This window comes from Rhinolophus hipposideros, assembly GCF_964194185.1.
Source record: "Rhinolophus hipposideros genome assembly, chromosome: 1".
Taxonomy (NCBI): domain Eukaryota; kingdom Metazoa; phylum Chordata; class Mammalia; order Chiroptera; family Rhinolophidae; genus Rhinolophus; species Rhinolophus hipposideros.
This window is the reverse complement of record NC_138047.1, coordinates 110,244,319-110,269,612: the sequence shown is the minus strand read 5'-3', so window position 1 is coordinate 110,269,612 and position 25,294 is coordinate 110,244,319. Positions and strand designations below refer to the sequence as shown.

Below are 25,294 nucleotides of genomic sequence, written 5' to 3'. Positions count from 1 at the left end.
AAATCCAGCTTTAGAACGTTTTCATCATGCCAAGAAGTTCCATTGTGTCCATTTGTAGTTGTCTCCATTTCCACTCTTAGCCCTAGGCAAACAGTGATTTGATCTGTTTCTATAAATTTCGCTTTTCTGGATAGATCCCACACATGCAATTCTTTCAAGTCCGTCTGATGCTGGTATTGTGAATGCTGTTCTCTTGATGACCTGACCCCTTGGTCCTTATGAAGTGGCGTCTGTCACCCCTAGTAATCTTCACTCTGAAACCTGCTTTGCTATCAATGTGGCCACACCAGCTTTCTTTTGACTAGTGTTAGCACCACTTACCCTTTTCCATTCTTTTACTTTTAATCTATGTGTGTTTTTACATTTAAGGTGTTTTTTTTATAGCAGGCATATAGTTGGGTCTTGCTTTGTTTTAATCTAATCTAACAGTCTCAACCATTTAATAAAACTAAAAAAAGTAAAACTACACGATCACCTAAGTAGAAAACACATTTGACAAAATCTATTCCTGATAAAAACTGATGAAGTTTACAAAAAAGGTGTTAGAACTAATAACTGAGTTTCTAAGCCTGTGAGACACAAGACCAATACACATAAATCAATTGTATCTCTACATAGGAGCAAGCAACAATTGGAAACTGAAAATTTAAAAATTCCATTTACCTGCAATAGCCAAAAGGTAGAAACAACTCAAGTGTGCACTGCAGAATGAATGAACAAAACGTGGTCTACACGCACAGTGGAATATTATTTGGCCTCAAAAGGAAGGACACCCTGACACCTGCTACAACACAGATGGACCTGGAGGACACTGTGCTGAGTGAAATAAGCCAGACACAAAAGGACACACAGTGTGTGACCCCACTTATAGGAGGTCCCTAACATGGTCAGATTCATAAACAAAAAGGAGAATGGTGGCTGCCAGGGGCTGGGGGACGGAGAAGGGACCGAGTGTCAGTTTGGGGGACAGAGAGTCCTGGGAGAGCGGTGGGGATGGTCACACAACACGAAGTGTACTTAAAAATGGTTAAAACTGTAATATTTAGCTTGTGTATTTTACCACAATAAAAATAATTCCATTGAAAATAGCATCAAACAGTAGGGAACCAGGCAATATTCCTGAGAAAATGAAAACGGTCCTGTTTCATTCCCCACTGGCTATCCCGGAAGTGACCCCTCGTTTATTTCTGAACCTTTTCTCAGGTTCTGGCACAGGTTCACCTTGGACATTGCTGCCCCAGCCCTGCATCAGCCACATTTCCAAGGAGCCCTGGCTCCCCTTCATGGGGCAGCAACACGCCAAGGGCTAGGGGCCAGGTGTGCTCACTATTACCAGGTGTCAATGCTGCTAGGTCGGGTCACCAGACGGAGAGGGAGCAGAACGTTCAATTGCACCAAAGATCAAAGATCAGATGAGAGTCACTTAAAGCCAGAAGCTAAGTCACAAACTAGCAGATTCATTCACAGGGACTCATAAGCCAGGCAGTAACTTCAACAGTGGACTTGGCACGGAGGGCGGGGCAGCAGTTTAGTCACCCTACGAGGATCGCCGTGAGCAAGCACGGTGGAGCTGCCCTGGGGAAAGGGGCCGGGAGTGCACGCACTGCAGGCTGAACTGGGGTGCCCATGACCCAGCTGCCCCTTCCCTGCAGCCCTACAACAAGCGTTGGCCACACTGTCCTGTCCCAAAGTGTGGGAGAGAAAACTCTGCTGACTCAGGCCAAGAGCTAAGGCTTATTAGGGGATGGTCTCTCCCTGCACGGCCACTTCACATACGTGTCCACGCAGTTCAGGCTGTGAATTCACTCAGCTTTACATTTGTCCTGTCACTTCCAAGCATTTCTATGCAGAAGCCAAATCTCCTGTGTCAGGGTGACCGTCTAGGGGACAGAAACCCTCCTTTCACTGAACGCTGTAGGTCCCCAGTTCCAAAGTCGGGACAGAGAAGTACTTCCCAAATGCCCCTGTTCCTCAGCAATTCTCAGACACTTTTGTCATTCCCCACTGAATGTGATGAGCAAGCACTCAAGTTACATAAACTTACATTCACATTTCAAATGTACCTCCCACTAGAGCAACACTTACATCAAATGTATTAAGACATTTTAAACTTTCTAATGTGATTTTCCTTTGCCTTTGTAAATATCCTCATTTTAAGAGTCACTTCTCTGTTATCAGGCCCATGAACATTTTGTTCACATTCCAATTACCTACGAAGCCCTAAACCAAGGGAAAAACAGCCCAGCTGCACAGCCCCTCTTCGCAACACTAGCAACGGGGACCTGCCACCACTGCCGACGCCGTGTCCATGCTGGGACCTCGCCCTGAGACTCATCATCTGCTCTGACTTTTTTCCTTAAAGGCTCATACTGTCTTCAATGAAGTAGCAAAACAAAACAAACAAAAATAACCCCAAACGAACTTTCTCAGCAGAACGGGATGGGAGGCGCACAGGAAGCCTGGCTCAGGAGGCATTATTATCTTGTAATCACGTAGATGACAATGGGCGTTGTGATCAGAGACCCATGGACGCTCACGGGATGATTCTGAACTTCTAATAAACTGCTCTTTCTTCAAATTTCCAATCGGTACCCTTCTAAAACAGCATCCCTTCGGAGAGTCCAGCCAGTTAAAGTAAAGCAACCTGTGTGCTCAATGCAGTTCCTGAGAACAAGTATAAAACGGAAGCCAGTTACTGTCACAGGTAACAGCTAATTCCCAAGATGTGGGAAAGGCCCCATTTTCTCATGAAGGAACCCTCTGAGGGTCAGTTTTGAGGGGAGGGGCATTTCTGTGCCTTTCCTTGGGGGATCATAGGGCACTGGCAGCTTGAAGGTGCCTCTTGTCCCTTGGGAGTCAGCAAAAAAGGAAAAGAACAGGGGAAAAAGGCAGTAAAGCTTACAGCGTAACTGCGTTACTTCACGGACCAAGTAAGAGACCCAGAGGTCTGAGCACCTGGAAAACAAGACTCAAAACTTGTAAGAGCTGTCGGGGACAGAACGGGCTGTGCACCAAATGCCCAACCGGAAGCTCCCGAGGGCCCCGAGCGCGGGAGCAGGAAGGTTCTGGAGCTGGCCACAGACGCGCAATCTCTGGGTCAGGAGCACGGATCCCAAACAAAACTGAAATTCCACAGGAGGGAAATGCACAGCCCTAGGACAACGAGGAGCAACGAGACAGAAAAGGCGGTTGTTCGCCTGCAGAACAAACACAATCCGGCCCCTGCGGACGGTCGGCAGGAAGGAGGAGCGGAGCGCACACACGCCGAGTCCTGGGAACCCCTGGCCGCGGAGGCATGGACCGTCAGCAGCGTGCAGCGTGGCGTTCCGGCCCCGGCCCACAGGGGACCTTCTCCTTTTCCCCCAAGCAGGAGAGAAGGCCTGAAGCGGTTCAGAGCAGCCGCAGGGGCGGGGCAGGCCGTGGCGCGCATCACCTGCCCGCGCGCGCATTACCTGCCTGCGCTCGCGGCGGGTGAGGCTGTGGCCGTGGAGGATGCGCCAGAGCATGCGCGCGGCGATCTTGGTGTCGATCCACAGCAGGCGGAAGCCGTGGTAGTAGTGCTTCAGCTCGTCCAGGACCCGCTGCCCCAGGGACTTCTTCACGGCCACCTCCGCAGGGGGGCTGTACACGGGGCCTCCCTCCTCCAGCTTCTTGTTCTTGTCCTTCAGGGACTTGAGCGACTTCTCCACCACGGAGTCGTCGGCCAGCGCGGGCGACGAGTGCCAGCAGCGCGCGGGAAGGAACCGCGGCCCGGTGACAAGCAGGCCGGCCGAGGCGGGGGCCCACGGGCCTCGGGCCACGGAGCACGTGCGCTCGGGCCTCGGCGTGCAGCCGCGCGGGGGATCACCTCTGAAGGAAAGGTACACGGGGTGGAGCGGGACGCGGCCGCCCCATGGGACATGCCTAGAAAGAGAAGAGAACAGCCATGTCTCTGAGCTCCGACTGCACCCCAGACACCCGCCTGCCCAGAGCATACAGCTAACTCCCCACCGCTTCCCGACGCCTGGAAAACACCGGGAGCCCTCCCCTCCAGAGCCGGGGTGAAGGAGCTGCCCCACGTGGGACAGTGGCAGGGGCTGGGGGTCTCAGCTGGGCAGGCTGCACATGAACACAACCAGCAAGGCCCAACAGGCAGACAGACCAACTCTGGGCACTGTCTGACCCGGGATCCCAGACTTGGGGAGTTTGGGGGTGGGAGGGTGGCGCAGGGAGGGCCTCTTCCCTAAGAGGTGGCTTTCTACAAAGACCTGCAGTTCCTGAGTCCTGAAAATCAGTGAGGATGCTCGAATCAACAGTGGTCCAGACCCCTGTACCAGCCGCCCAACGGCGTTTGTACAAAATGGCAAAAACAACAAATGAAACCCAGGGCCCCTTCCCCTCCGGCTCACTCTGCTCTGTACTGGCCTTCCCCCGAGCCCCAACAACACACACACCCGCAGGCCCATTCCAGGTCCACAGTTCACTCCAGCCTCCTGCCCCCAAGTGCTGTCCTAGCATGCCATTCTCGAATCCATCACACAGGCTCCCACTGGACCAAGGGCTCTGTTAGGCCCAGTGAGAAGCCACAGAGCCCTCTATCCACACTCTACAGCTCACAGGGCTGCCCACGTCCCAGTTCTCTCTTCTGGGCCCCGGGCAGCTGCATATTCGGTGTCGACCCACAAAACAGCCGTGCAAGGCAGGCCACTTCGCCTGCATGTCTGGAGCATGTGCCAGACATGAACCGTGCCCCGCAGCTCTCAGTGCCCAGCCAGAGCCAGGCACAGCCCAGGGTTTGTGCACGATGAGGAGATTGTCTTCCAACTGGAGCAGCGACAGACCACCATCTACAATCCAATACTGGGACAACTGGCCCGTACAATTCTCTTTCAGTTTCACAATCTTCCACTCATCTCACCTGTCACTAGAAACCTCTCCCCTGCTTGTCACAAATCTAGCTCTAGGTGGCTGGCCACATGCTCTAACTTAACTTCAGAGGCACACTGTTTATAGCACACACAACCCAGCTTCTTCCCACCTGTCGGCCATCTCTCTGCACCTAGCTCAGTGCCAGCTATGAGGACCTGACCTCTGGAACAGACTGTCCCAGTTCAAATTTCAGCTCCACTTATTGCTGTGTGACCTCGGGCAAGTAACTTAACCTCTCTGTACTTTGAGTGTCCTTTGTGAATGTGTGTGCTAATATACATGAAGTACCCAGAATACTGTCTAGCACACAGCAACACCCATCACAGAAGTGGCAGTATTCCTACTGACCTATCAAAGCAGTTGAGAAGCCGCCAATCGGGAGTGGAATAAAGCTGGGAAACGTCTAGTTTAGCTGCTCCTTTTACAGATGGGGACACTGAAGGACAAGCTCGCAGCCTGTAATGGGCAGGTGCAGCTGGCGCAGGGCACCGCTGGCCCCCCACCGACCGACCCATCCCCCTCCCTCCCGGCCAGCCTCTCTTCCGTCCTGAGCCCATTTCTGCCTGTGAAGGGCAGGGTCCGTCCTGTCCCGTGGCGGGTCCCTCAAACCCTCCCTGTCCTGACAGTCACAGCCAACAAGGGACCGGCTGCAAGGAGCACAGCAGAGCCGTTCAATCAGGCTCTGGCCACAGCCTGTGCCCCTTGGTGCAGCGAGGGCAGAACCCGCACAGAGACCAACCTTACTCCCAGCTACATCAAGCTATGTATCCAATTTCCAACCCTCACATAGCAAGGAAGTGAGTGGCTCCCACGAGAAGGCATGATGCCAGCAGTTGCAAGGGGCAGCCAGCAGGCAGACATTGAAGGCAGTTGAGCAGAAACGCACCAGCGTGCCGGGGGGGCCGCAGACCTGCTGCCTTCAAGCACATTACAGAGACAACTATTACTAACGTTCTAGTCACAAAGGGGTAACTATTTTCAAAAACATAAAACTAATTTATTGTTTCAAAAATTCCTGTCAGTAGAAAACCACTCTGGGCACTGCTGCCTTTCTGGGGGCAGCTGGGACAGATGGCATGACTGAGAAGGGAGTCTGCTCTGCCCCAAGCCGCCAGAGCCTGCAGCGTCTTGAGAAGCACCCGCTCCCTGCCCTGAGTGGGGCCAGCGGGCACGGCCTCCCACCACCCAGTCACCACACCTCCTGCCTTTTCTCCCCTGACCCCTTTTTTTGATGTCACCTTCAAAGTGGGTGAAACCCTTTGGCAAAAGCAACATCTCAGATAGAAACACATGGTCACCAGAGGAAGGCCTGCTCAGTCTCATTGAAAAGCATGGGGGCTTCCATTAGTCGCCTGTTCGCTTTAGGAAGCTGATTCCTGCATGCGTCTCAACCCAGACGTTTTGTCAACCCCTCCAAGAAGAGAAGCGCTGAGCAGTGCCTGGCAAAGGAGCAGCGTTTGGCGTCAGCCGCACGACCACTGGATAGCAGGCACAGCAGGTGGGGACCCAGACCTGCTGCGGCCACAGCACCTCCTCGACTCTTGTAAACAGCTGTGAAAACGCCACAGGCACAACGCCTGCGGGCCACTAAACTTGTGGTAACATGTGGGCTTGAAGGGGACAGCGTGCCAAGTCAATGGTCCAAGCGCGGCCACAGAGGGTGCCACCCCCAGTTCCTCAGGGACACACCACGAGCAGGGCAATGTGGTGCCAGCAGCACCACGACCGAGAAGGATGATTCTAGAGGTGCAGGACACCTCCCTGCCAGAGACAGGAGGTGAAACCACACTCGCCTGCAGGACAAAGCGCCCCTCACAGCAGCTCCTGGAGGCCACACGACCTCCAGCGTGCCTGCTGTGTCACCAATGCGTTCACATTTCCACTGCCAATTGTCTGAGCAGTCACACCAAGTGAGGCCTGAGAGGACACAGAGCCTCATGTCCACTTAGGTTTTCCCACTGAATAGGGTTTCAGAACTGTTCCTGTCTGGCTGCTTCTCAGTCTTGGGTGCTTCCTCTGTGGGTATCTCGTGACAAAGGAGTCAGCAGCGGCCGGATCACGTCCACGGCGCTGACAGAACCCTCCACCTGCTCACCCAGCAGGCGTCTGCACCATCTCACCTGAAGACGCCGCGAAACAACTCACACAAATGGCTGCCACTTGCAGTTACTTATCCGTGTAACTCAAGATTTCCGGGACTGTGCGATCAAGATGAAAAGTAACACTGTTCCGATGCTGAGACTGATGTAAGACTTTGACTCTCATCTGTAATTCCTAATTTGAACTATATGAGTTCAATAAAGCAGCTTTACAGTTCTCACTGCTCAACTTTCTATAGAAAGTATTCAACATTCTAAAACTTGTGAACGTATCACTCAGTTTTTATGTTTTAACCTGAACCTTAAATGCTTGTGCATTTGAATCTTAAACTCAACGTCCATTCCCAATAAAAATAAGAATAAGAATAAACAGACATGGGAAAGAGTACTCAAAACCAGGAGCTACCAACACAGAGTAAACACCAGACTCTACATCAGCTGTTGTGAGAACGCAGGAATGGCTACAACTGTCTGACAACAGATCTGGCTACTGCACTAAGACCTAAAACCACAACAGAAGCAAAAGCACAGGGAAGAAAGAGACAAAAAATTATCCGTACTAGGAGGATCCCCTAGGAGGATCCCCTACCATTAACTAAAAAGGTATTACAGTAGGAGCAAAAAATAACGAATGGAGCTGGGTGAGTGGCCAGGCACAAGAAAATAGACACAAATTAGTAACTCACGAGGCGCGATCAAACAATATGGTGTTTACACACAAAAAAACTTATTACAATAAAAGACACATTGCTATTAATTCCCCTCAAAATCCTCCCCCTGGCTTCGAACACACTCATCCCGTGGTTCTTGCCACTCTCTGAAGCAGTTCTGGGAGTCCTCTTTCGTGGGTGTCTTTAGCTGCACTGTCGTGGCTGCCTCGATGTTCTGAATCATTCTGACTTTGGTTCCCAAGGGGAAGAGCCAGAAGTCCCGCGGTGCCGGGTCCGGTGAATAAGGTGGATGAGGACACACTGTAATGTTTTTATGTGACAGAAATTGCAGTACCAGAAGCAATGTGTGACATGGAGCCTATCCGCTGTGATCACAAAATATGGTGAGTGCTGCTGCTGAGTGCCATCCAACGGAAAGGCAGGGACCTTCAATATGGGAAGCGGCCGTGGAACCTTAGTAACAAAGTGTGTGACAAGTTTCAACTTGTTCAGTGCTGTCAGTCCGGTGTGAGCTACGGTTGAGAGAAGGTGTGTTTTAAAGTGTGCTGTAAATCATCCTCCATCATGACAACGCTCGATGTCACACATCGCTTCTGGTATATGGTAATTTCTGTCAAATAAAAACACTTCTGTGTGTCTTCCTCCACCTTATTCACCAGATCTGGCACCATGTGACCTCTGGCTCTTCCCCAAAGTCAGAATGATTCAGGACATCGAGGCAGCCACGACAGTGCAGCTAAAGACACCCACGAAAGAGGACTTCCAGAACTGCTTCAGAGAGTGGCAGGAATGATGGGATACGTGTGTTCGAAGCCAGGGGGAGGATTTTGAGGGGGATTAATGGCAATGTGTCATTTACTGTAATAAGTTTTTTTTATTTAAACATTCACCATAGTTTGATCATACCGCACACATGCTAGCAACAATCACTTAGAAAAGATAATGAAAGGAAGGTCCATAAACACCACCAAATAGAACACATCCAGGAATTGTCCGAAAGGCGATGCATGTGGCCTATACAAAGGAAGTGACACACCTTTTGTAGAAAGAAAGGTCTTAATACAGAAAACAACTTACACTGGAAATACTACATGTCATTTTAAAAGTAAACATTCCCAAATGATTTTATGGGTTTAATGACATTCTAGTTACAATCCCAAAATGACCATTTTAGAACTGAAACAATTCACAAGAACAGTTCAGAAAGAAGAAAGGCATGAAAGGCCTGGTCCCTGAGACCACAGCTGGCTGGAGAACTCAGTAAGCTGAATGACAGGTAGACTACCCCAGAAGGACAGATGCCCCGCCCCCACAGGGAAACAGGAAGAGGGCCCTGCCAGCTGCTGGCGCCCCTGGTACAAGGCGCCGCCCTCCACACCTGGGGCTGGTCGCAGCAGGGAACCCAGTCCTTAACCTGATGTAGCCACCAGAACTTTAAAATCAGACTACACGCCAAAATCCAGATTTCCAGCTTGTCGTGAAAAACCCTGAAAGCTGGCCATGTGGGGCCACATCCTTCATGGGAACCATGACCATACCCCCAGGTCACGGGGCCATACTGCTGGGTCCCAGGCCCCTAAAATACCACCTACAGATCAGAGTTCATTTTAGAATGAAATCTAGAAAGGCATGCTTCGGCAAGAGTCAAGCTGTCCCATGCTCACACGTTAATAGTTCCACATCATAAAAATATTTTTTTTTTTTTAAGGAGGACACAGCTCACAGTGGCCCATGCGGGGATCGAACCAGCAACCTTGGTGCTACCAGCACCACGATCTAACCAACTGAGCTCACTGGCCGCCCCCCTGACAACAGTCTTGTGACTGCAGAAGAGAAACCTACTTAACATAAAAGTCAAGAGCTGGGCGGAGAGTTGGGGGGCTGGGGGACTGCGGCTGGTGCTGGTCAGGGCTTTTAAACAGACTTTGTTATGTCCCTACCTCATGCTGCCCTTGCGTGACGCTGGCCACACACAATCGCGGATGCATGTAGGGCCCCGGCTGGCTGCTCACTGAGCACTTTAAAGGCTTGAGATCCAAGATGGTGGCCAGCAGCAGGCAGCCGATGAAGGCACCCCTCCCCAAGGGGAGGGGCCTTCAGAATGGGAATCAGCTTCCCAGCACAGCACCCATTCACACCCCCGAAGCTCCATCGCCAACATCAATGAAAAGGGGCAGGTCCGTCTGCCAGTACTTATTGCTGAAAACTGGAAGCCAGCAAACAGAACTGACCAAGGGATCCAGTTTGGCACAGCACTGGTGAAGGGCCCCCAGCTCGAGCCCCCTACCCCACGCCCACCCCCGCTTCAGGCTGACCCAGCTCAAGAATACTCCAAGGGGCCGGCCTGGTGGCTCAGGCGGTTGGAGCTCCGTGCTCCTGACTCCGAAGGCTGCCGGTTCGATTCCCACATGGGCCAGTGGGCTCTCAGCCACAAGTTGCCAGTTTGATTCCTCGACTCCCGCAAGGGTTGGTGGGCTGTGCCCCCTGCAACTAGCAACAGCAACTGGGCCTGGAGCTGAGCTGCGCCCTCCACAACTAAGACTAAAAGGACAACAACTTGACTTGGAAAAAGACCCGGAAGTACACACTGTTCCCCAATAAAGTCCAATAAAATCTTAAAAAAAAAAAAAAGAAGATCAAATATATGGTGATGGAAGGAGAACTGACTCTGGGTGGTGAACACACAATGGGATTTATAGACGATGTAATACAGAATTGTACACCTGAAATCTATGTAAATTTACTAACAATTGTCACCCCAATAAATTTAATTAAAAAAAAAAAAAAGAATACCCCAAAGGCCGTAAAATGAATGTCTTTAAAAAACAGACACATAAGAAAAAAGCCCAGAAGAAGATATACCAAAATGCTGACACTATTTGTAACAGGCGCGGGGATCACAAGTGGTCACTGATATGCCACAGACTCGCCAATGGATGTGGCTCTGCATTTCAAAATGAAAAGGTAAAGGTTTGATAGGAGCAAAAATGCGGAGCGGAGCGGGAAAGTCGGATCCCCCCAAATCGAGTCACACATCCCTCAGGCATTTTCAGGCCCCTCTTCCAGGCAGAACGGGATCCGTTTACTTACACACGGCTTGTCAGCCCCACGGCACTGGCACAAGTAAGACAAGCGCGATTCCCCAGACCACCTGCAAAGGAAAAACAAGAAAATCAGTCTCAAGCAGGCGCTTTATGCTAATGTCTCTTAGAGTCCAGACTGTGCTGCTCTCTTTTGTAGAGGAAGTTCCTGGAAGCCTGTTCCGCTGTTGGAAGGTTTCAGAGCATTGCTAAGTGCAAGGCCATCCCAGTTAGGAACACAGCGTCTCGGGGTGGCACTATGGAAGAAGGGGAGCCTGAGTCAGACCCTGGCTCCTCGCATCCCAAGTGAGGGTACCAGGCTCTGCCAGCCAAGGGCCTAGGGAGTCGGGACCTGCAGGTGTCCCCACTCCCCACTTGCTCCAGCTTGGCACTGGTGGGCAGAGGACAGGGTGCACATGACCCCCAATGCACAGGCAGCCCACAGAGCGATCAAAGGACAGGTCCAAGTGACCCAACACTCTCCCTGCCCAATTTTAGGATTTTGATGTATTTTTTATGCTTCCTTCCTCTCACTCGCTCTACTTCCCACAAGCATAAATTCAGCGTTCATTCACATGACCAACATTCGGGCCTCCCTGTGATCAAACCCTGGGCTGGAGAAGCACCTGTGGTGGGGCCAAGACTGAGATGGGAGGAGGGAGGGCCAGCGGCATGGTCCTGGCGGCGTCACAGCCCTTCAGGCAGCAGGAGTGCCAAGAGCAGGTCTGAGAGCCAGCATGAGAAGAGAGGGGGGAAGATGGACAGGGCAGGGGGACAGGCACCACTCCTGGCACTCAAGGAAGACCCAAACTGCTCCCCGTGGACCCTTTAGGGACAGACTTCCAATTGTCACTTGTGTAATTTAGCAGAAGACTAGTACTGTCAACACAGGCAACTCTCACTTTTTTGTGCAAAAGGCCATTCCCGTCAAACATTCAATTTTCAGTTAAAAATAAAAAGCCCATGGCAAAGAACACACTGCTCCAACTGAGGACCTGCCCCTGTGTCCTAAACAGAAGCTTGGCCCACCTGTGCTTGTCCCCTCCACCCCTGCCCTGGGCCAGCCACCCCGCCCCCTCAGAAATGGCTCCGCCCTGCATATGCCCTCAGCCAAGCAGACAGGCTGTCACAGCTCCCAGGGCTCTGCCCTGCCCCCCATCTCTGAGTGGCTTGAACTTGTACACCCCGTCCTACCTGCTCCCTGCCCAGGGTCACCCCACTCCGAAGGCTTCCATCCCATCCCTCGGAGGAAACCCCAGGGTGGGCTTCCAGGTTCTCTCCTGTCCTCCCCTCCCCCTCCACGACAGGGCGTGCTCCATGGGCCACTCCCTCCTTCTGGAAGCTTTTCTGTTTTCTTTTTCGCAGCACCCAATTCTGCATCTCTCCTACACCAGCTGCATGTCCTACAACTCAATTCTGACTCTACCCAGAGTTGGTGCAGACCCACCAGTTAAGGGCTCAGTCCCACGAGCTCACCCCCACCTCACACATCAGTTGCAAGTAGGATCCTCAGCCCACACTTCTGCCAACTACAAACTCAAGGGTTCCCATGAACCCCTCAGTTTTGAGAGTTTGCTAGAATGACAGAGAACTCTGGAGCGTGCTCCACTTACTGTTCCAGTTTGTTATGAAGGATACAGGTGAGCATCCAGATGAAGACGTACATAGCGCTACGTCAAGAAGAGCCCTGAGTGCAGGAGCCCCTGGCCCCATGATCAGCAAGAGCCACCACAAGTGCCACCAACCCAGAAGCTCCTAAAGCCTCCCTGTTCAAGAGTTTGAATCTTTGTCACCTAAGCACGATTGATTACACCCTTGGCCATTGGCCCTGGACTCAGTCTCAAGGGCTGCACCAAGAGTTTGGGGGTGGAGCTGGAAGGTTCAGATCTCGAATCACAGGTACCTCATTCGCATAAACTCAGGTCAGAGGAAAGGGGCTCATGTGAGTAACAAAAGACAGCCTGTCACTCAGGAGATGCCAACAACTTTAGGAGCTCTGGCAAGAACCAGGAAGGACAGGGGACTGAGACGAAATGCATTTCTGCTCATCCCTCACCTTCCTTCGCCTGGCTTCTAGGAAACCATGCTCTCCGGATTCTCCCCCAGTTACTCCAGGCGGCGTCCTCTCTCCCCTTCACCAGCTCCTCCGGGGCACGCTGTACCTGAATACCTGTGGGCACATGTGACCCAGATGTCCATGGGCCCTCACACTCAACAGCTCCAAGGCTTCCCAGCTGCCCCGCCTGCTCCTCCCCAGTGCTCCCCGTCTTCATAATGGCCAGAGGCTGGGAGTGTCCCTTGGCGGCCGCTGCTCTCACTCCCAGTCCTTGGTGAAGCTGCTCAGCCCACCTCTGGGCAACCCCGGCCCACTCCCAAGCGTGTGCTGCACACAACTTCCTCCCAAAGAGCACGGCGTGCAAAGGGAACTGCAGAGTGGGGTAACCTGGCAGACACCGCCTCCGCCAGTGACCAAGGTCACGTGGACTGCCACGGTCACACTGACAGCAGGCAGCCCTGACAGGGTGTGATGAAAAGGACCCTTCACCTCTATGGTCTGCCCCCCAAAAGCCACAAGCCCAGTCTAACCATGGGAAACACGTCAGCAAACCCCCTTCGAGGGCCACCGCACAATGTGTATGACCGGTCCTTCCCAAAACTATCAAAGGAAGTCTGAGGAACTGTCACAGCCAAGAGGAGACTGAAGAGAAATGTGACTAATTGTCATGTGCCATTCCGGATGGGGTCCTGGGACAAAGACCGTACATCACAGTAAATAAAGTGTGTGCAGAACAAGAAGAAAGTATGTAACAGGAAGAGTATCCGGGCAAAGGGAATCTGAGCAGTCAGGCGGCACCTCAGTTACTAATGTATCAGTGTTGGTTTACTCGTTGTGACAAAGAACCACACTGATGTCAGACGGTGACAAAAAGGGAAAGTACTGCAGAAAAGCCCGGCAGCACCGACTGGGAGTCCTCCCCGAGGAGCAGCCCCCTTATGTCTGCGACCATGGACAGAACTACAGGAAACATTTGTGTTCCTGAAGCGACGCGGCCACAAAACAGAGTCACTAACTTCTCAACCTTAAACGTGCTATGCAAATACGAAGTGGCCAAGAGTCAGGAGCGCGCTGACAGCAGAGACCAGGAAAGCTGCTCAACGGCCGGGCCGCTCCAAAGGTCTAAGCGGCCATCCAGCCGTGACCGGTGGAACGACAGGAGTCAAACGTCCTGGGGCACCTTGGCCCACTGTCCAGCACCGCGGGATACGTCACTTTACTTGCGTGCCGATGTTACGGGGCCAGTTTATCTCTGGCCCAACCCTACCAACAGGGAGCAAACGCAAGAAGGTTAATACGAGAGGGAGGGCGAGGGGAGCGTGGGCGCCTAGCGGCGGCCCCCGAGAGCCCAGCACGAGGCGTGGCCGCCAAGGCCCAGCCCGGGCCGCTGAAGCTCAGGGGCACGAGCGCGCCCGACACCACGCCCCGCGACGCCGCAGCGCGCGGCTCCCACGGACGTCCCTCGCGTGTGCGCGGCCCCCGCCCAGCCTCGTCTCAGGAGCCCCGCAAGTGGCCGAGGGCACGGCTGTCCTCGCGCGGGCTGGCCCACGAGGGGAGCGCCCACCCCGGCCCAGGGCTGGCCGTCAGCGCCGTCTTCGCGACGCTCCTGCACCCGCCGTGCACGCAGCAGCCGGCGGCCGGGCGGCTAAGGTCACCTCGCCAGTGAGTCACCGGCCGCCGCGCGCACCACGCCCGGGCCCGGGCGGGGCGGAGGGGCAGGGCGGCCCACGGCCCAGCCCGGCCTGACCCCGGCCCCGGGCGCGTCCGAGCGCCCGCGCCGCCCCCTCCCAGGTCGGCGGCCGCTCACCTCTGCGGGCGGCGGTGCGGGGCGCCGGGACGCAGGGCCCCCGACCGCGGCAGCTCCTCAGCAAGATGGACGCCATGTGCCCAGCTGTGGCTGCTGCTCCCGCCCCCTGCCGACGCCTCCTCCTCCGCGGCGGCCGCGGCTCCTCGCCGGCCCGGCGGCGCCTCGGGCCGCCCGCGCGGACGGTTGAGAGCGGCAGTTAGCTCCCGGCGGCGGACGCTCAGCTCAAGGACCCGGCACCGGCGGCGGCCATATCCCGGCCCAGACGTCCGGCGGCGCGGGGCGGGGCGGCCGGGCTGCGCTCCCATTGGGCCCCTTGGGCGCCCGCCGCCAACCAGCTGCGGGAGGTCCCGGCGTGCCCCGCGGCTGACTACCGGTCCCGGCGTGCCCCGCGGCTCGCCCCCGTGGCGCGTTGCATGCTGGTTCTCGCCGCGCCGCCGCCCTGCTGGCGGGCCGCACGCGCTGAGGGAGCTGGCGGCGCACGCGTGGCCGGCCCTTCCGCGTCCCCGCGGCGGCGGGCAGCAGGGGGACGGGCGGGGTCGGGCGCTGCAGCGACGCGCGGCGGACGGCCCGCGGGGGCTCAGGGCCCGCGCTTCCTGCGGTCCGCCTCGGCCCCGCTCCGGGCCGGCGCGCGCAGCCCCGCGGCCCCGGGCCGCCGTCCTTCGGCCGGGCCTGCCCCACCGCCAGTGCGCGCCGGGGCCTCTGGCGCCGTCTGGGCCGGCGGGGCCCGCACACCCGCCCTGCGGAGCCTGACCCCCCTGAACCTCGGAGGGCGAGACCCACCGCCGCTCCCGAGCTGAGGTCCCACTCGCAGCGGTCGTGGGGTGTCGACGAGGTGACGCAGAGCGAGCAGGCGGGGGCACGGGCGGATGCGAGGCCCCGCGGCCCGTGGACCCCGGGCTTCCCCAGCAGGCCGCTCCCGCCGCCCGCACCCCGATCCGGTGGCGCCAGGCCCTTCCCTGGGACTCGGGACTCGCCGCGCCGCTGTGCAGCTGCCAGCCTCGGCTCGTCTGCGGTCCTCTGCCTGGAAAGGGCGTCCATCCCTCTTGCCCCGTCCGCCTGTCCCTCCTGCTCGCTGGAGGGACCCCGGGGCAGAGCGAGGTGTGGGTCCCGCAGGCACACGCAGTGCACGTCTGTGCCCTGGGGCCCACGAGCACGCGCCCCGGTCCCCGGAGGCTTCCCCGGCCGGCACTCAGCCGTCACCACCTGGGAGAACAGGTAGCCGGCCTGCGGTGGCTTTCCTGAACCAGAACTGCCAGGTGCCGACCGGGATGCGCCAGGCGTTCCCACCTCAGGTGGGAGAAGGGCGCTAGTCAGTGCGCGGCACTTCGGAAACGACGTGAAGTGCCTAGGCTGGCAGTGGGCGGTGAGCGCTGCAGACATCAACATGCGGGAAGCCCAGGCTCCCCTGCCAACAGAGCCACGCCCCCTCCCTGCCCATCTCCCCCGGGGGCGAAAAGAGAAGGAAGGGGGGTCCTCGCCCCTGCATCCCGAGGTCAGGTGTCAGGCAGCACTGGCATTGTAATGCCCAAAGCGGAGGAGCGTGCTGACCCTCATGCTAGTAGCCGACGTTGGGTTGAGCCGTGGAGGGGCAGGGATGGAGGCCCCACAAAAGGGGCAGACGAAAATCAAAGCTGGTCCCTGGCAATGCTGTGCGGTCCCAGCTGCCCGGAGACAGGGCCGCGTAGGAGGCAGTGACCCACGGATGGACACGAGGGTCTGTTTGCAGGACCTTGAAGGACACTGGATTGAGAGGGGAAGGAAGCCCCTTCCCACCTCTGTCTTGCGTGAGGCTCCAGGTGTGAAGAAAGGTAGCAATACTGCTCACCTACCCTTGGGATGACTCACCCCTGACCCAACCAGGTGGGGTGGGAGGGAGAAGCCAAAAATAGGGTCTCTACAGAGGGGCAGGGGCCTGTGTCGGGCTTCTGGGTACCATCTGCAGCCCAGTGAATAGTTTTCTTTTTTTAAAGAGGGCGCAGCTCACAGTGGCCCATGCCGGCGATTGAACTGGCAACCTTGGTGTTATCAGCACCGCGCTCCAACCAACCGAGCTAACCAATCACCCCCCGACCCCCCGATGAATATTAGAGACATTTATTTTTCAACAATAACTCACTGGGTTTTCCACTTACCTAAAAACTGTGTTTGTAGTAGCCATTTCAAGTTTATAAAAATAAGTATAAACAAAAGTATGGCACCCCAGCAGCTTGCCATGCACACACACCCCAATGCCAAATGAGTGGCCGTCATCCTGACCACTCTGGAGTCCAGGAATCGTGGCACAGCCGGTTTGTTTTAATACTGTGACTCTTTTTGTCTTTTTCTTTTATGGGAGTCCCTTTCTCCTCTTCCATGCTCCCCACAAATCGTACACAACCTTCCACAGTCTCTCTGTTTCTACGCAAGTGACGAGAGTCGAGAGAAACGGGCTCAGATGTCCTGCAGCACAAACGCCCCAGCTAGGGGGGGTTAGAGAATCAGGTTAGAGGTGAGGTTAGGGTTCTGGTTAGGAAATCAAGTTAGAGGGTCAGGTTAGAGACCGGATTAGGGAATCGGGTTAAGGAGTGGGTTAGGAGTCAGGTTAGGGGGACAGACAGGAGGACTCAGCAGGGCTTGGCTCTGTATCGTGTTCCCCTGAAAATAAGACTTTGCCAGAAAATAAGCCGTCGCATGATTGTTCGGGATGACATCCCCTGAACAAAAGCCCTAATGCGTCTTTTGCAGCAAAAATTAATATAAAACCCGGTCTTATTTTCAGGGAAACATGGTACTTCAGCCACTCTCAAGTGCACAGCCAGCTGGAGTAGGATCTGCCCAGGCTGGGGTTTTTGCCCAAAAGTGTGAGAAAGAAAGGAAGGGCCAGTGGAATCAGGTGTGTGTAACAATGACTATCAGGCTTGACTGGGAAGTTTAAACGGGAAGAGAGGAGGAGGTGGGAGCAGCTTGGGACAGTGGACAGTCACAGGAATACTGGTGTGTGGGGCCTGCTGGGCCTGAACGGTGTAGTCGGATACCAGACCGAGTGAGCTGGCAAGCGAGGGATGCTCTTTAATGGGCTGGTGGCTGGCTGGCACTGATTGGCTGTGGCAAGGGCTAAGATGTGAGCCCAGAAGAGCTGGAGGCGAGGCTGGAGGGCAAGGTCCTGGGGGAGAGGGGCCAGGACAACTTTGCCTCTGAGCACAGTGTGGATAAATGTGCCTTCCTCCAGCTGGAAGCAGCCTTAGCCAGGCACACGCAGAAGGAGGGGTAGGGGCCAGCCTTGGAATCACCAAGGTGGAGGTCCTGGGCTGGGATATGAGACGGAGGTGTGTTTGGATCTTGGGAACCCCAGAATGGTGTCTGTGGGAATGAGGTTGAGCTTACTGGCTCCCCACAACAACACCACTCTGTCCTTGCTCTTCCTAACAGAACCCTGGGTTTACTGGAAAACACTATTTGCCAGCCTCCCCTGAAGCTAGACCTGGGACTTCAGGGGCAAGGTCATGCAAGTGAAGGTGGCCCCTTGATCCTTCTGCTTCCTTCCGCCTGCCAAGCACTTTTTTCCCAATGGAGTGGAAAAAAAGGAGCCTGGACTGCCAACCTCCGGCTTGTTTTACGTACACTACTGAGAAAACATTTACCTTCCTTAGCCACTGTTGGTTGAAGGGGTTTCTGTATATAAAGCAGGACTCAAGCATAATGGATTCAAGGTCACATCCCACGAGAGGCTGGATTGCTGGGTCCACGTGACTACAAATGTATATTTTTGGTAAACCTTTAAAATGACGAGGTTTTAATTTTAACTTTTTAATTTTCCTTCCCTGTATTAAAGTGAAGTAACGTGGCCAAGTCCTCAGTGTACCGTCGAAGCATTTTTCCATTATGCCCATGCCCAGGCGGCCCCCACTCCCATCAAGGCAGAAAGCTGCCGGCTCTCAGAAGGCTTCTAATGCCCACTCCGACACCACCCCTTCTCATGAGAGCCCTGCTCTGGCGCTTCTACAATCAAAAATCACTTTGGGGAGGCTGGTTGACTCAGTGGTTAGAGCGCAGTGCTCATAAAACCAAGGTCGCCAGTTTGATTCCTTCATGGGCCAGTGAGCTGCACCCTCCACAACTGGATTGAAAACAACGACTTGATATGGAGCTGAGGGGTCCTGGAAAAACACAGTTCCCCAATAAAACTTAAAAAAAATCACTTTGCCTGTTTTTACCACTTCATGCAAATGGAATCAAATAGTGTACACTTTTTTATCTGGCTCTTTTCACTGAACATTACATCTATCAAATTCATCTGTGCTGTGGGTAACATTAGTTTGTTATCTTTCATTCATACAATGTGCATCCCATTCTAGGAACCTACCACACTGTGTTTGTCAATGCTGTGTTGACGGACCCTCTGTTTTGGCCATTATGAACAATGTTGCTATTAATATTCTTGCACATGATTTTTTGCCCTTAATAGGAAGAGAATTGCCGGTCATTGCCGGTCAGCCTGTGCTTAAGTTCAATGTCAGAAGATACGATATGTACCGACAGATGGTTTTCCAGAGCAGTCCTATCAGCTTACCACCGACAGGGCAAGGCACCACCGTCATCCAGAACCCCGCCAATCACTGCTCTTGTGTATTATGGCGCTGGTAATCGTTCTGGAAGGTATGGGGCATATTGTGGTTCCTTTTCCATTCCTTTCATGACTAAGAATTTCGAGGCACTTTTTCATATGCCCTTGACCACTGAGACCTCCTGTGAAGTGCTTGTGAAAGGCTAGTTTTCTTGTCCTTTCCTCCATTGGGTCATCTGCCTTTTTCTTACCGTGATGTGAGAGTTCTTTGTATATTCTAGATAGGGGTCCTTAGATAAATGTATTGCAAGCATTTTCTCCCATCCATGGATTGCCTTTTCAGTTCTTCATGGTGTCTTTTGATGAAGAGAAGTTCTTGATTTTAATGACTTTATCTCTCTTTTTTGGTGCTTTTTTAAGATTGAAGAAATCTTTGCTACCCCAAGGTCAGGAAGACATTCTCTTATGTTTTATTCTATAAATGTAACTGTTCTATCTCTCACATTTAGGCTTATGATCATTTGGAACTGATGTTTGTTTTGTATATCATGAGGCAGATGTCAAGGATGACTTTTCCTCTATGGGTACAGGATAGATCCAGCACCATTTATTGAAAAGACCATCTTCCTCCCCCTTCAGTAGGCACAACAATGGCCCCCAAAGATATCCACGTCCCTTCCTAATTCCAGAATTTATGAATGTTACTTTACAAAGAAAAAGGGATTTTGTAGAGGTGATTATATTCGGGGTTTTGAGATGGGAGACTATTCTGGATAACCCAGGGGGGCCCAATGTAATGAAGTGTCCTTAAAAATGGCAGAGGGAGGTTTGATGACAGAGGAGGTCAAGTGAGTGGCGTGTTGGGGACTCGAGCAGCCAATGCTGGCTTCGAAGGTGGCGGAATGGGGCTTCAGCCACGGAATGAAAGCTGCCTTTAGAAGCTGGAAAAGGCAAGAACATTAGCTTTCTCCTAGATCCTCCAGAAAGAAATGCAGCCCTAATGACACCTCAGTGAGACCTGTACCTGATTTCTGATCTACAGCACTTCAGGATGATAAATTTGCATCGTTTTAAGCCATTGCTTTTGTTGAGAATGTGTTACAGAAGCAAATAACTAGTATACCCCGTTGAATTACAGTGGTACTTGGGTTATAAATCATCTGGCCATGTATGCTGGCACTCTGTTCTGCTGCTTGGTCTTTTTGTTTATACTTGAGCCAATACCAAGTGGTTCTAATTACTGTAGCTTTCTAACTTGTCTTGATATATGGTGCTGTCAGACCTCCTGCTTGTTCTTCTTCTTCAAGGTTGTTTTGGAAGTTCTTGATGTCCTTTGATGAACAGAAGTTCTTAATTTTCATACAGTCAAATGTGTCAATCTTTCCTTTGATAGCTAATGGGTTTTCCCCCCTGTCCTTTTAGAGAAATCTTCCCTGACCTAAGGTCAGAAGGGTATTCACTTATGTTTTCTACCAAAAGATTTGAAGATTTTCTTTTACTGTTTAAGACCTCAATCCACCTAGAGTTTCCAGCAGTGTGGAAGTTGCCTGCAGGGTGAGGTACGAGCCCAGTTTCATTTTTCACCCTGTGGCTAACACAGCATTTTCCCAGGCCTCCTTATTCAATAGCCTCTCCTTCCCCCAGTCTGTGTGCTCCTGTCATATATCAAAGTTCCTGAGTCTGGCCCCAGAGTCTGTTTTCTCTTTCTTCCTCTTCATTGGTCAGCTGTTCCCTGTAGCACTTACGCCACTTCCTGTCGGTCAGACCTGAGGCACACACAGTCGCCTGAAAGCAGGAGGCCCCTGTGTGAGACCTTAACAAGTCAGTGTATTCACATGGCCCTTTGCCTTTTCGGAGAAATTTGCAAAAGTGCAAAGTTTTTACCATGATTAAGACCACTGTCTCTTTCCTCACTGCCTACCAATCTGGTTTGCAGTGCCCTCGCGTGGTTGGCATCTCACCAGGCCAAATCCTGCCTGCGGTTCGCTGAACTTCTTCGATGTATAAAGTCAGTGTTTTTGTCAACTTTGGAAAAATTCTGGTCATTATTTTGGCCAATAGTTTTTTTCTATTCCATTCCTACCTTTTCCTCCTTCTCAGGCTACAATATACATGTTAACACTTTAATCTTGTCCATTGAGTGCTTGAGAAGCTTTCTTCAACATTTTCCTCTCTGTTCTTCAGATTGGATAATCACTGTTGGTAAGTTCACTGACTCTTTCTTGTGTCACCTTCAATCTTCTGCCAAGCCCGTCCAGTGATTTTTGTCATTTATGTACGTTTCATTTCTAGAATTTCCATTTCATTCTTTTTAACAGCTTCCATTTTTGTTGAGATTCCTTTTTTCTCTACTCATTAGACCATATTTTCTTTAATTATTGAGTACCTTAAAACAACTGCTTTAACACCTTTATCTGTCAAATCTGACACTGGACTCAGGGTTGGTTTCTATTGCTTGCTTTATTCCTTGATTATGGCCACATTTGCTCTTTTAGTCATATGTCCAGTCACTTTTTATTATATATTGGTTATGTTGTGGATATGTTCTAGAGTCTCTAGATTCTTCTATCTTCCCCTAAAAATGAGTGTTACATACAACCTGCTCTAGGGGAAGCCAGCCAGTGTTAGGCGGAAACTCCAGTGCCCTCCCCACAGATGCCAGCTGTGTCCTTTTAGAGAAATCTTCTCCGTGTCACTGCCCCTCGGCTCAGAAGTATAGTGTGTTCTGGTTGGACGCCATGTCTATGGTAAGAGACTGCCCACTCAGAGAAAGCTGGGGCGATCAAGGCGGACCTCATGTTTCCTTCACTGGGCATCAGTCCTGAGAATGGCCAACTCATCTGTTTTGTCCATGTTATGGTTGTTTACAGTGGGGGGCAGGTCTGGTTGTAGGTTTCTGTGTTGTAGCCCTCAGCAGGAACCTCAAGTTTGCTTCTTAAAAGAGATCCTTTCACATCTGTGGGAAAACTGGGGAGCTCTGATCAAGTCTGGGATTTAGTTAATGGCAAGGGACCAGTGTTGGTTCCTTAGTTTTGACAGAGCTACCATGGAAATGTAAGGTGTAGACTGCAGGGGAAATAGGTGTGTGTGGGTTCCGTATTAGCTTTGCATTTTTTCTGTAAATGTAAAATTATTCCACTAAACAAATAATAAGAAGGATCCGTCTGGCTGGAAGGGTGAGGAAAAGTGGGTTGGGTGGGAGAGGACAGGCTCTGCGTCCTGTGTGGCTGCCCGCCAGGCTGCCTCAGAGTGGCCACTCCCGCTGTCTCTGGTCAGTTCCAACTCGGGTGGCGGGCGAAGCCTGTCACCAGTCCAGAACTGAAGAGGTCCAAAGCGCTCCCCAAGCTGTTACTAGCGCTTACATCTCGCTGCCCCGTTCAGGGCTCAGGAAGAACTTTTGTTTTCTTCTTTCTGCTGTTATGGGTTTTAATTTCCTGCGATTTTCATAATTAGGAAGAGAAGTGTTACCTTAGTACAAAACGCTCTTTCTTTAGCCAAAGCCTGAGTGCGTGGGCAGCGCTGGCTGCGGGCCCCGCCCTGGGTGGTCCTCGACCTCTGGCCCTCCCGGTGGAGGATGGGGGCAGGAGCCGCAGGAGACGTGCGGACGGCCTGGCGGAGGTTGCTGGTCTTCGCGCCATTGCCTTGGGTTTTCAGGCATCGTTTCCTTCGCTCGGAACGACCCAGGAGCTGCAAAAGCGGCTCGGTCACCCGGGGGGCGTGGGGTCTGGAGGCCGGAAGGTAAGCGGCGGGCGGCGGGGCGGGCGCGGGGGCGGGGCGGGCGCGGGCGCGGGGCGGGCGCGGGGGCGGGGCGGGCGGCGGGGGCGGGGCGGGCCCGGGGGCGGGGCTTCGGGGTGCGTGGCCAATGCGGCGGGCGGGACTGTGTGGGGCGGGCCCAGGGAGGCTGGAGGCGTGCGGCGGACTGGCGGGACGGTCTCTAACCCCGTGGCCGCGGCGGCCGTCGGGGCGTCACATCCTCCCCCAGGACGTGTGAGCTCGGCTGTCCCAGCCGTGAGGGCCCCGCTCCGCTCCCACCGTCCCCTCTGCTGGGCGTCCCCTGCGCGTTCAGGAGGGCGCGCAGCCGGGCAGGTGCGAGCACGCGCCCTGGGGAGGCGGGCTCTGACCTGACGCAGCCACTCGGTCCGGCAGCCGCTTCCCCAAGGGTACTGCACTGTTATCGACAAGGTTTTGCACACACAGGCCTCACAGGTCGTACGACTATTAATAGTAAGAGAGGTGTGCGTTGGATTGCATTGCTCAAGAGACTCGTTCAAGTCCCAACTTCCTGCCTGTGAATGCGACCTTATTCAGAAACAGGGTCTTTACAGATGATCAAGTTAAGTGAGATCATTAGGTGGGCCCTAATCCAACGACTGGTGTCCTCCTACGAGAAAACAGACAGGCGGGCACACAGGGACAAGGCCACGTGAAGATGGACCCTGGGACAGGAGTGACGCTGACACAAGGCAAACAACACCAGGGACCAGCAGCCACCACCAGAAGCTAGGAAGAGGCAAGGAAAGATTCTTCCCGAAAGCCTGCAGGAGGAGCGCGGCCCTACGCGCACCTGCTTTCAGGCTTCTGGCCGCCAGAACTGTGAGAGTAAGTCTGTTGTTTTGTGGTACTTTAACTGGCGGCCCTAAGGGATCAGCATTAGAGGGAACAAGGATTGGGGGCCTGGCAGTCCAGCTCCGGGCAGTGTTGCTACCTGTCGATAAACACGGGCTATGAGTACCCTCCAGGCGACTCAGCCAGCCTGGGAGGAGGTGTCACAGCTAAGACCTGGCATGGGGTGGTGTGGGGGGGGGGGAAGAAATTGAATCCAGCACCTGTCTAGGGTGTGGGTGTGTGTCTGTCCAAAGGCTGATGTCCAGGGTGGAGTTAGCTTCACAGGTAGGTGGGGGGCGTTTGGGGAGAGGCTGGGCTGGAGAGGCGGAGCTAGACGAACTCCCATTCCTGAAAGTACACCATGAGGCTGGCCGAGGAGCAGGATTTGTGTAAGGGGCACTGGATTTTAAACAGGTGGTCTACATGGTCAATTTTGTGGTTGGTTTTAAAAAAATTCCCCTGGCTGGGTGCAGAGAATGGACTTGAGGGGGGAAAGTGGGGCGGGGCAGGGGGGTGAGGAGAAAGCTGCCCTGAATTCCAAGCGGGAAGTCCTGTGGGTGGAGGGGACAGAGCAGGAGGAGAAGAGGATTTAGGAAGTGGAATCCAGGGAGGAGAGGAAGAGCCCTCCGCTGGCTGGCACAGTGGAATCTCCAAGAAGCAAGCTGCCTTTGGGGTGGAGATGAGTCTGTAGTTGCCCCCAGGACCCTGGTCCTGGGCTGCGGTTTGCTCCTGCAGGTGACCACTGAGACTCTGATGACAGGCGCCTCAGACCTCTTGGGGGCTCCCGTAGCTCAGCCCCCAAGGCAAACTGAGAGGGGTGGGCAGAGAGGGTAGGGAGGCCTCCTGCTCAGGCCTCTCAGGCCTTGGGTGGGGGGAGGTTTGCAGGGCTTCAGTCTGCACATCCATCCCACTGCCTGACAGACGCTCAACAGAGGGTTGGCCCATGTGACCCAAGGAGCCTTGCAGTACTGTCTGCTGGTTCCTGGGGTTGACCCAGTGGACTGAAGTGGTCCTTGGGCTGACTGGAGCTGAGGCAGAGCCTGTCCTTGGGAAAGGCAAAGCGTCCAGCTTGGAGAGCAGAGTGGTCATGTCTGGGAAGGGGCTGCTGGGAAGATCTGCGGGTGGGAGGGCCCTGCTACTGCTGGCCTGGGCTGTGAGCCTGCTCTGGGCTGAGGGGAAGGGGCCTGCCTTCCCTCCCTCCTTGGAGGCCACCTGGGGCACAGGAGGAGGGGCAGCTTGAGATCACTGGTTTCCACTTGGAAGCCCTCTTTATTTGGCCAGGGATGGAGAAAGGCTGGGGTCAGAGTGCATGTATCCCCATGGAAACAGCAATGAGCCTGGCCCCTGGGGAACCCTGGCCCTAGTGGGGGATGGGGAGGCCAAGCTGGGGCGGGGGGCTCCTTTGGAAGCAGCTCTTACAGGGAGTCTGGGCCAATGAGCTGCAGGACCTACAGGGATGAGGAGGAGGGAGGCAGAGCACGCTTCAGCAGGGCCACAGAGAGAACATGAAGGGGAGTGGGTTGTG

The 25,294-nt window shown here is 53.9% G+C and overlaps 2 protein-coding genes across 9 annotated transcripts in view; one reads left to right on the top strand and one right to left on the bottom strand.

The window, feature by feature from the left end:
- LETM1 (leucine zipper and EF-hand containing transmembrane protein 1) overlaps positions 1 to 14,902 on the bottom strand; it is a 33,158-nt gene extending 18,256 nt beyond the window's left edge. For 2 of the 8 annotated variants that reach the window (XM_081056667.1, XM_081056668.1), the window contains exons 1-4: positions 14,622 to 14,837; positions 12,815 to 12,928; positions 10,769 to 10,829; positions 3,453 to 3,903 (exon numbers count right to left, since the gene is read on the bottom strand). In XM_081056667.1, coding sequence (XP_080912793.1) covers positions 3,453 to 3,903; positions 10,769 to 10,829; positions 12,815 to 12,928; positions 14,622 to 14,697 — 702 coding nt within the window. In that variant the 5' untranslated portion in view covers positions 14,698 to 14,837. Of the gene's footprint in view, positions 1 to 3,452; positions 3,904 to 10,768; positions 10,830 to 12,814; positions 12,929 to 14,621 lie in introns of all 8 variants that reach the window. The other 6 variants (XM_081056665.1, XM_081056666.1, XM_081056671.1 and 3 more) reach the window with 6 other exon arrangements.
- An 8,730-nt stretch (positions 14,903 to 23,632) lies between these two features.
- Positions 23,633 to 25,294, top strand: part of NSD2 (nuclear receptor binding SET domain protein 2) — a 65,757-nt gene continuing 64,095 nt past the window's right edge. The window contains exon 1 of the mRNA XM_081053820.1: positions 23,633 to 23,763. The gene's annotated coding sequence lies outside the window, so the exon portion shown is untranslated. The remainder of the gene's footprint in view (positions 23,764 to 25,294) is intronic.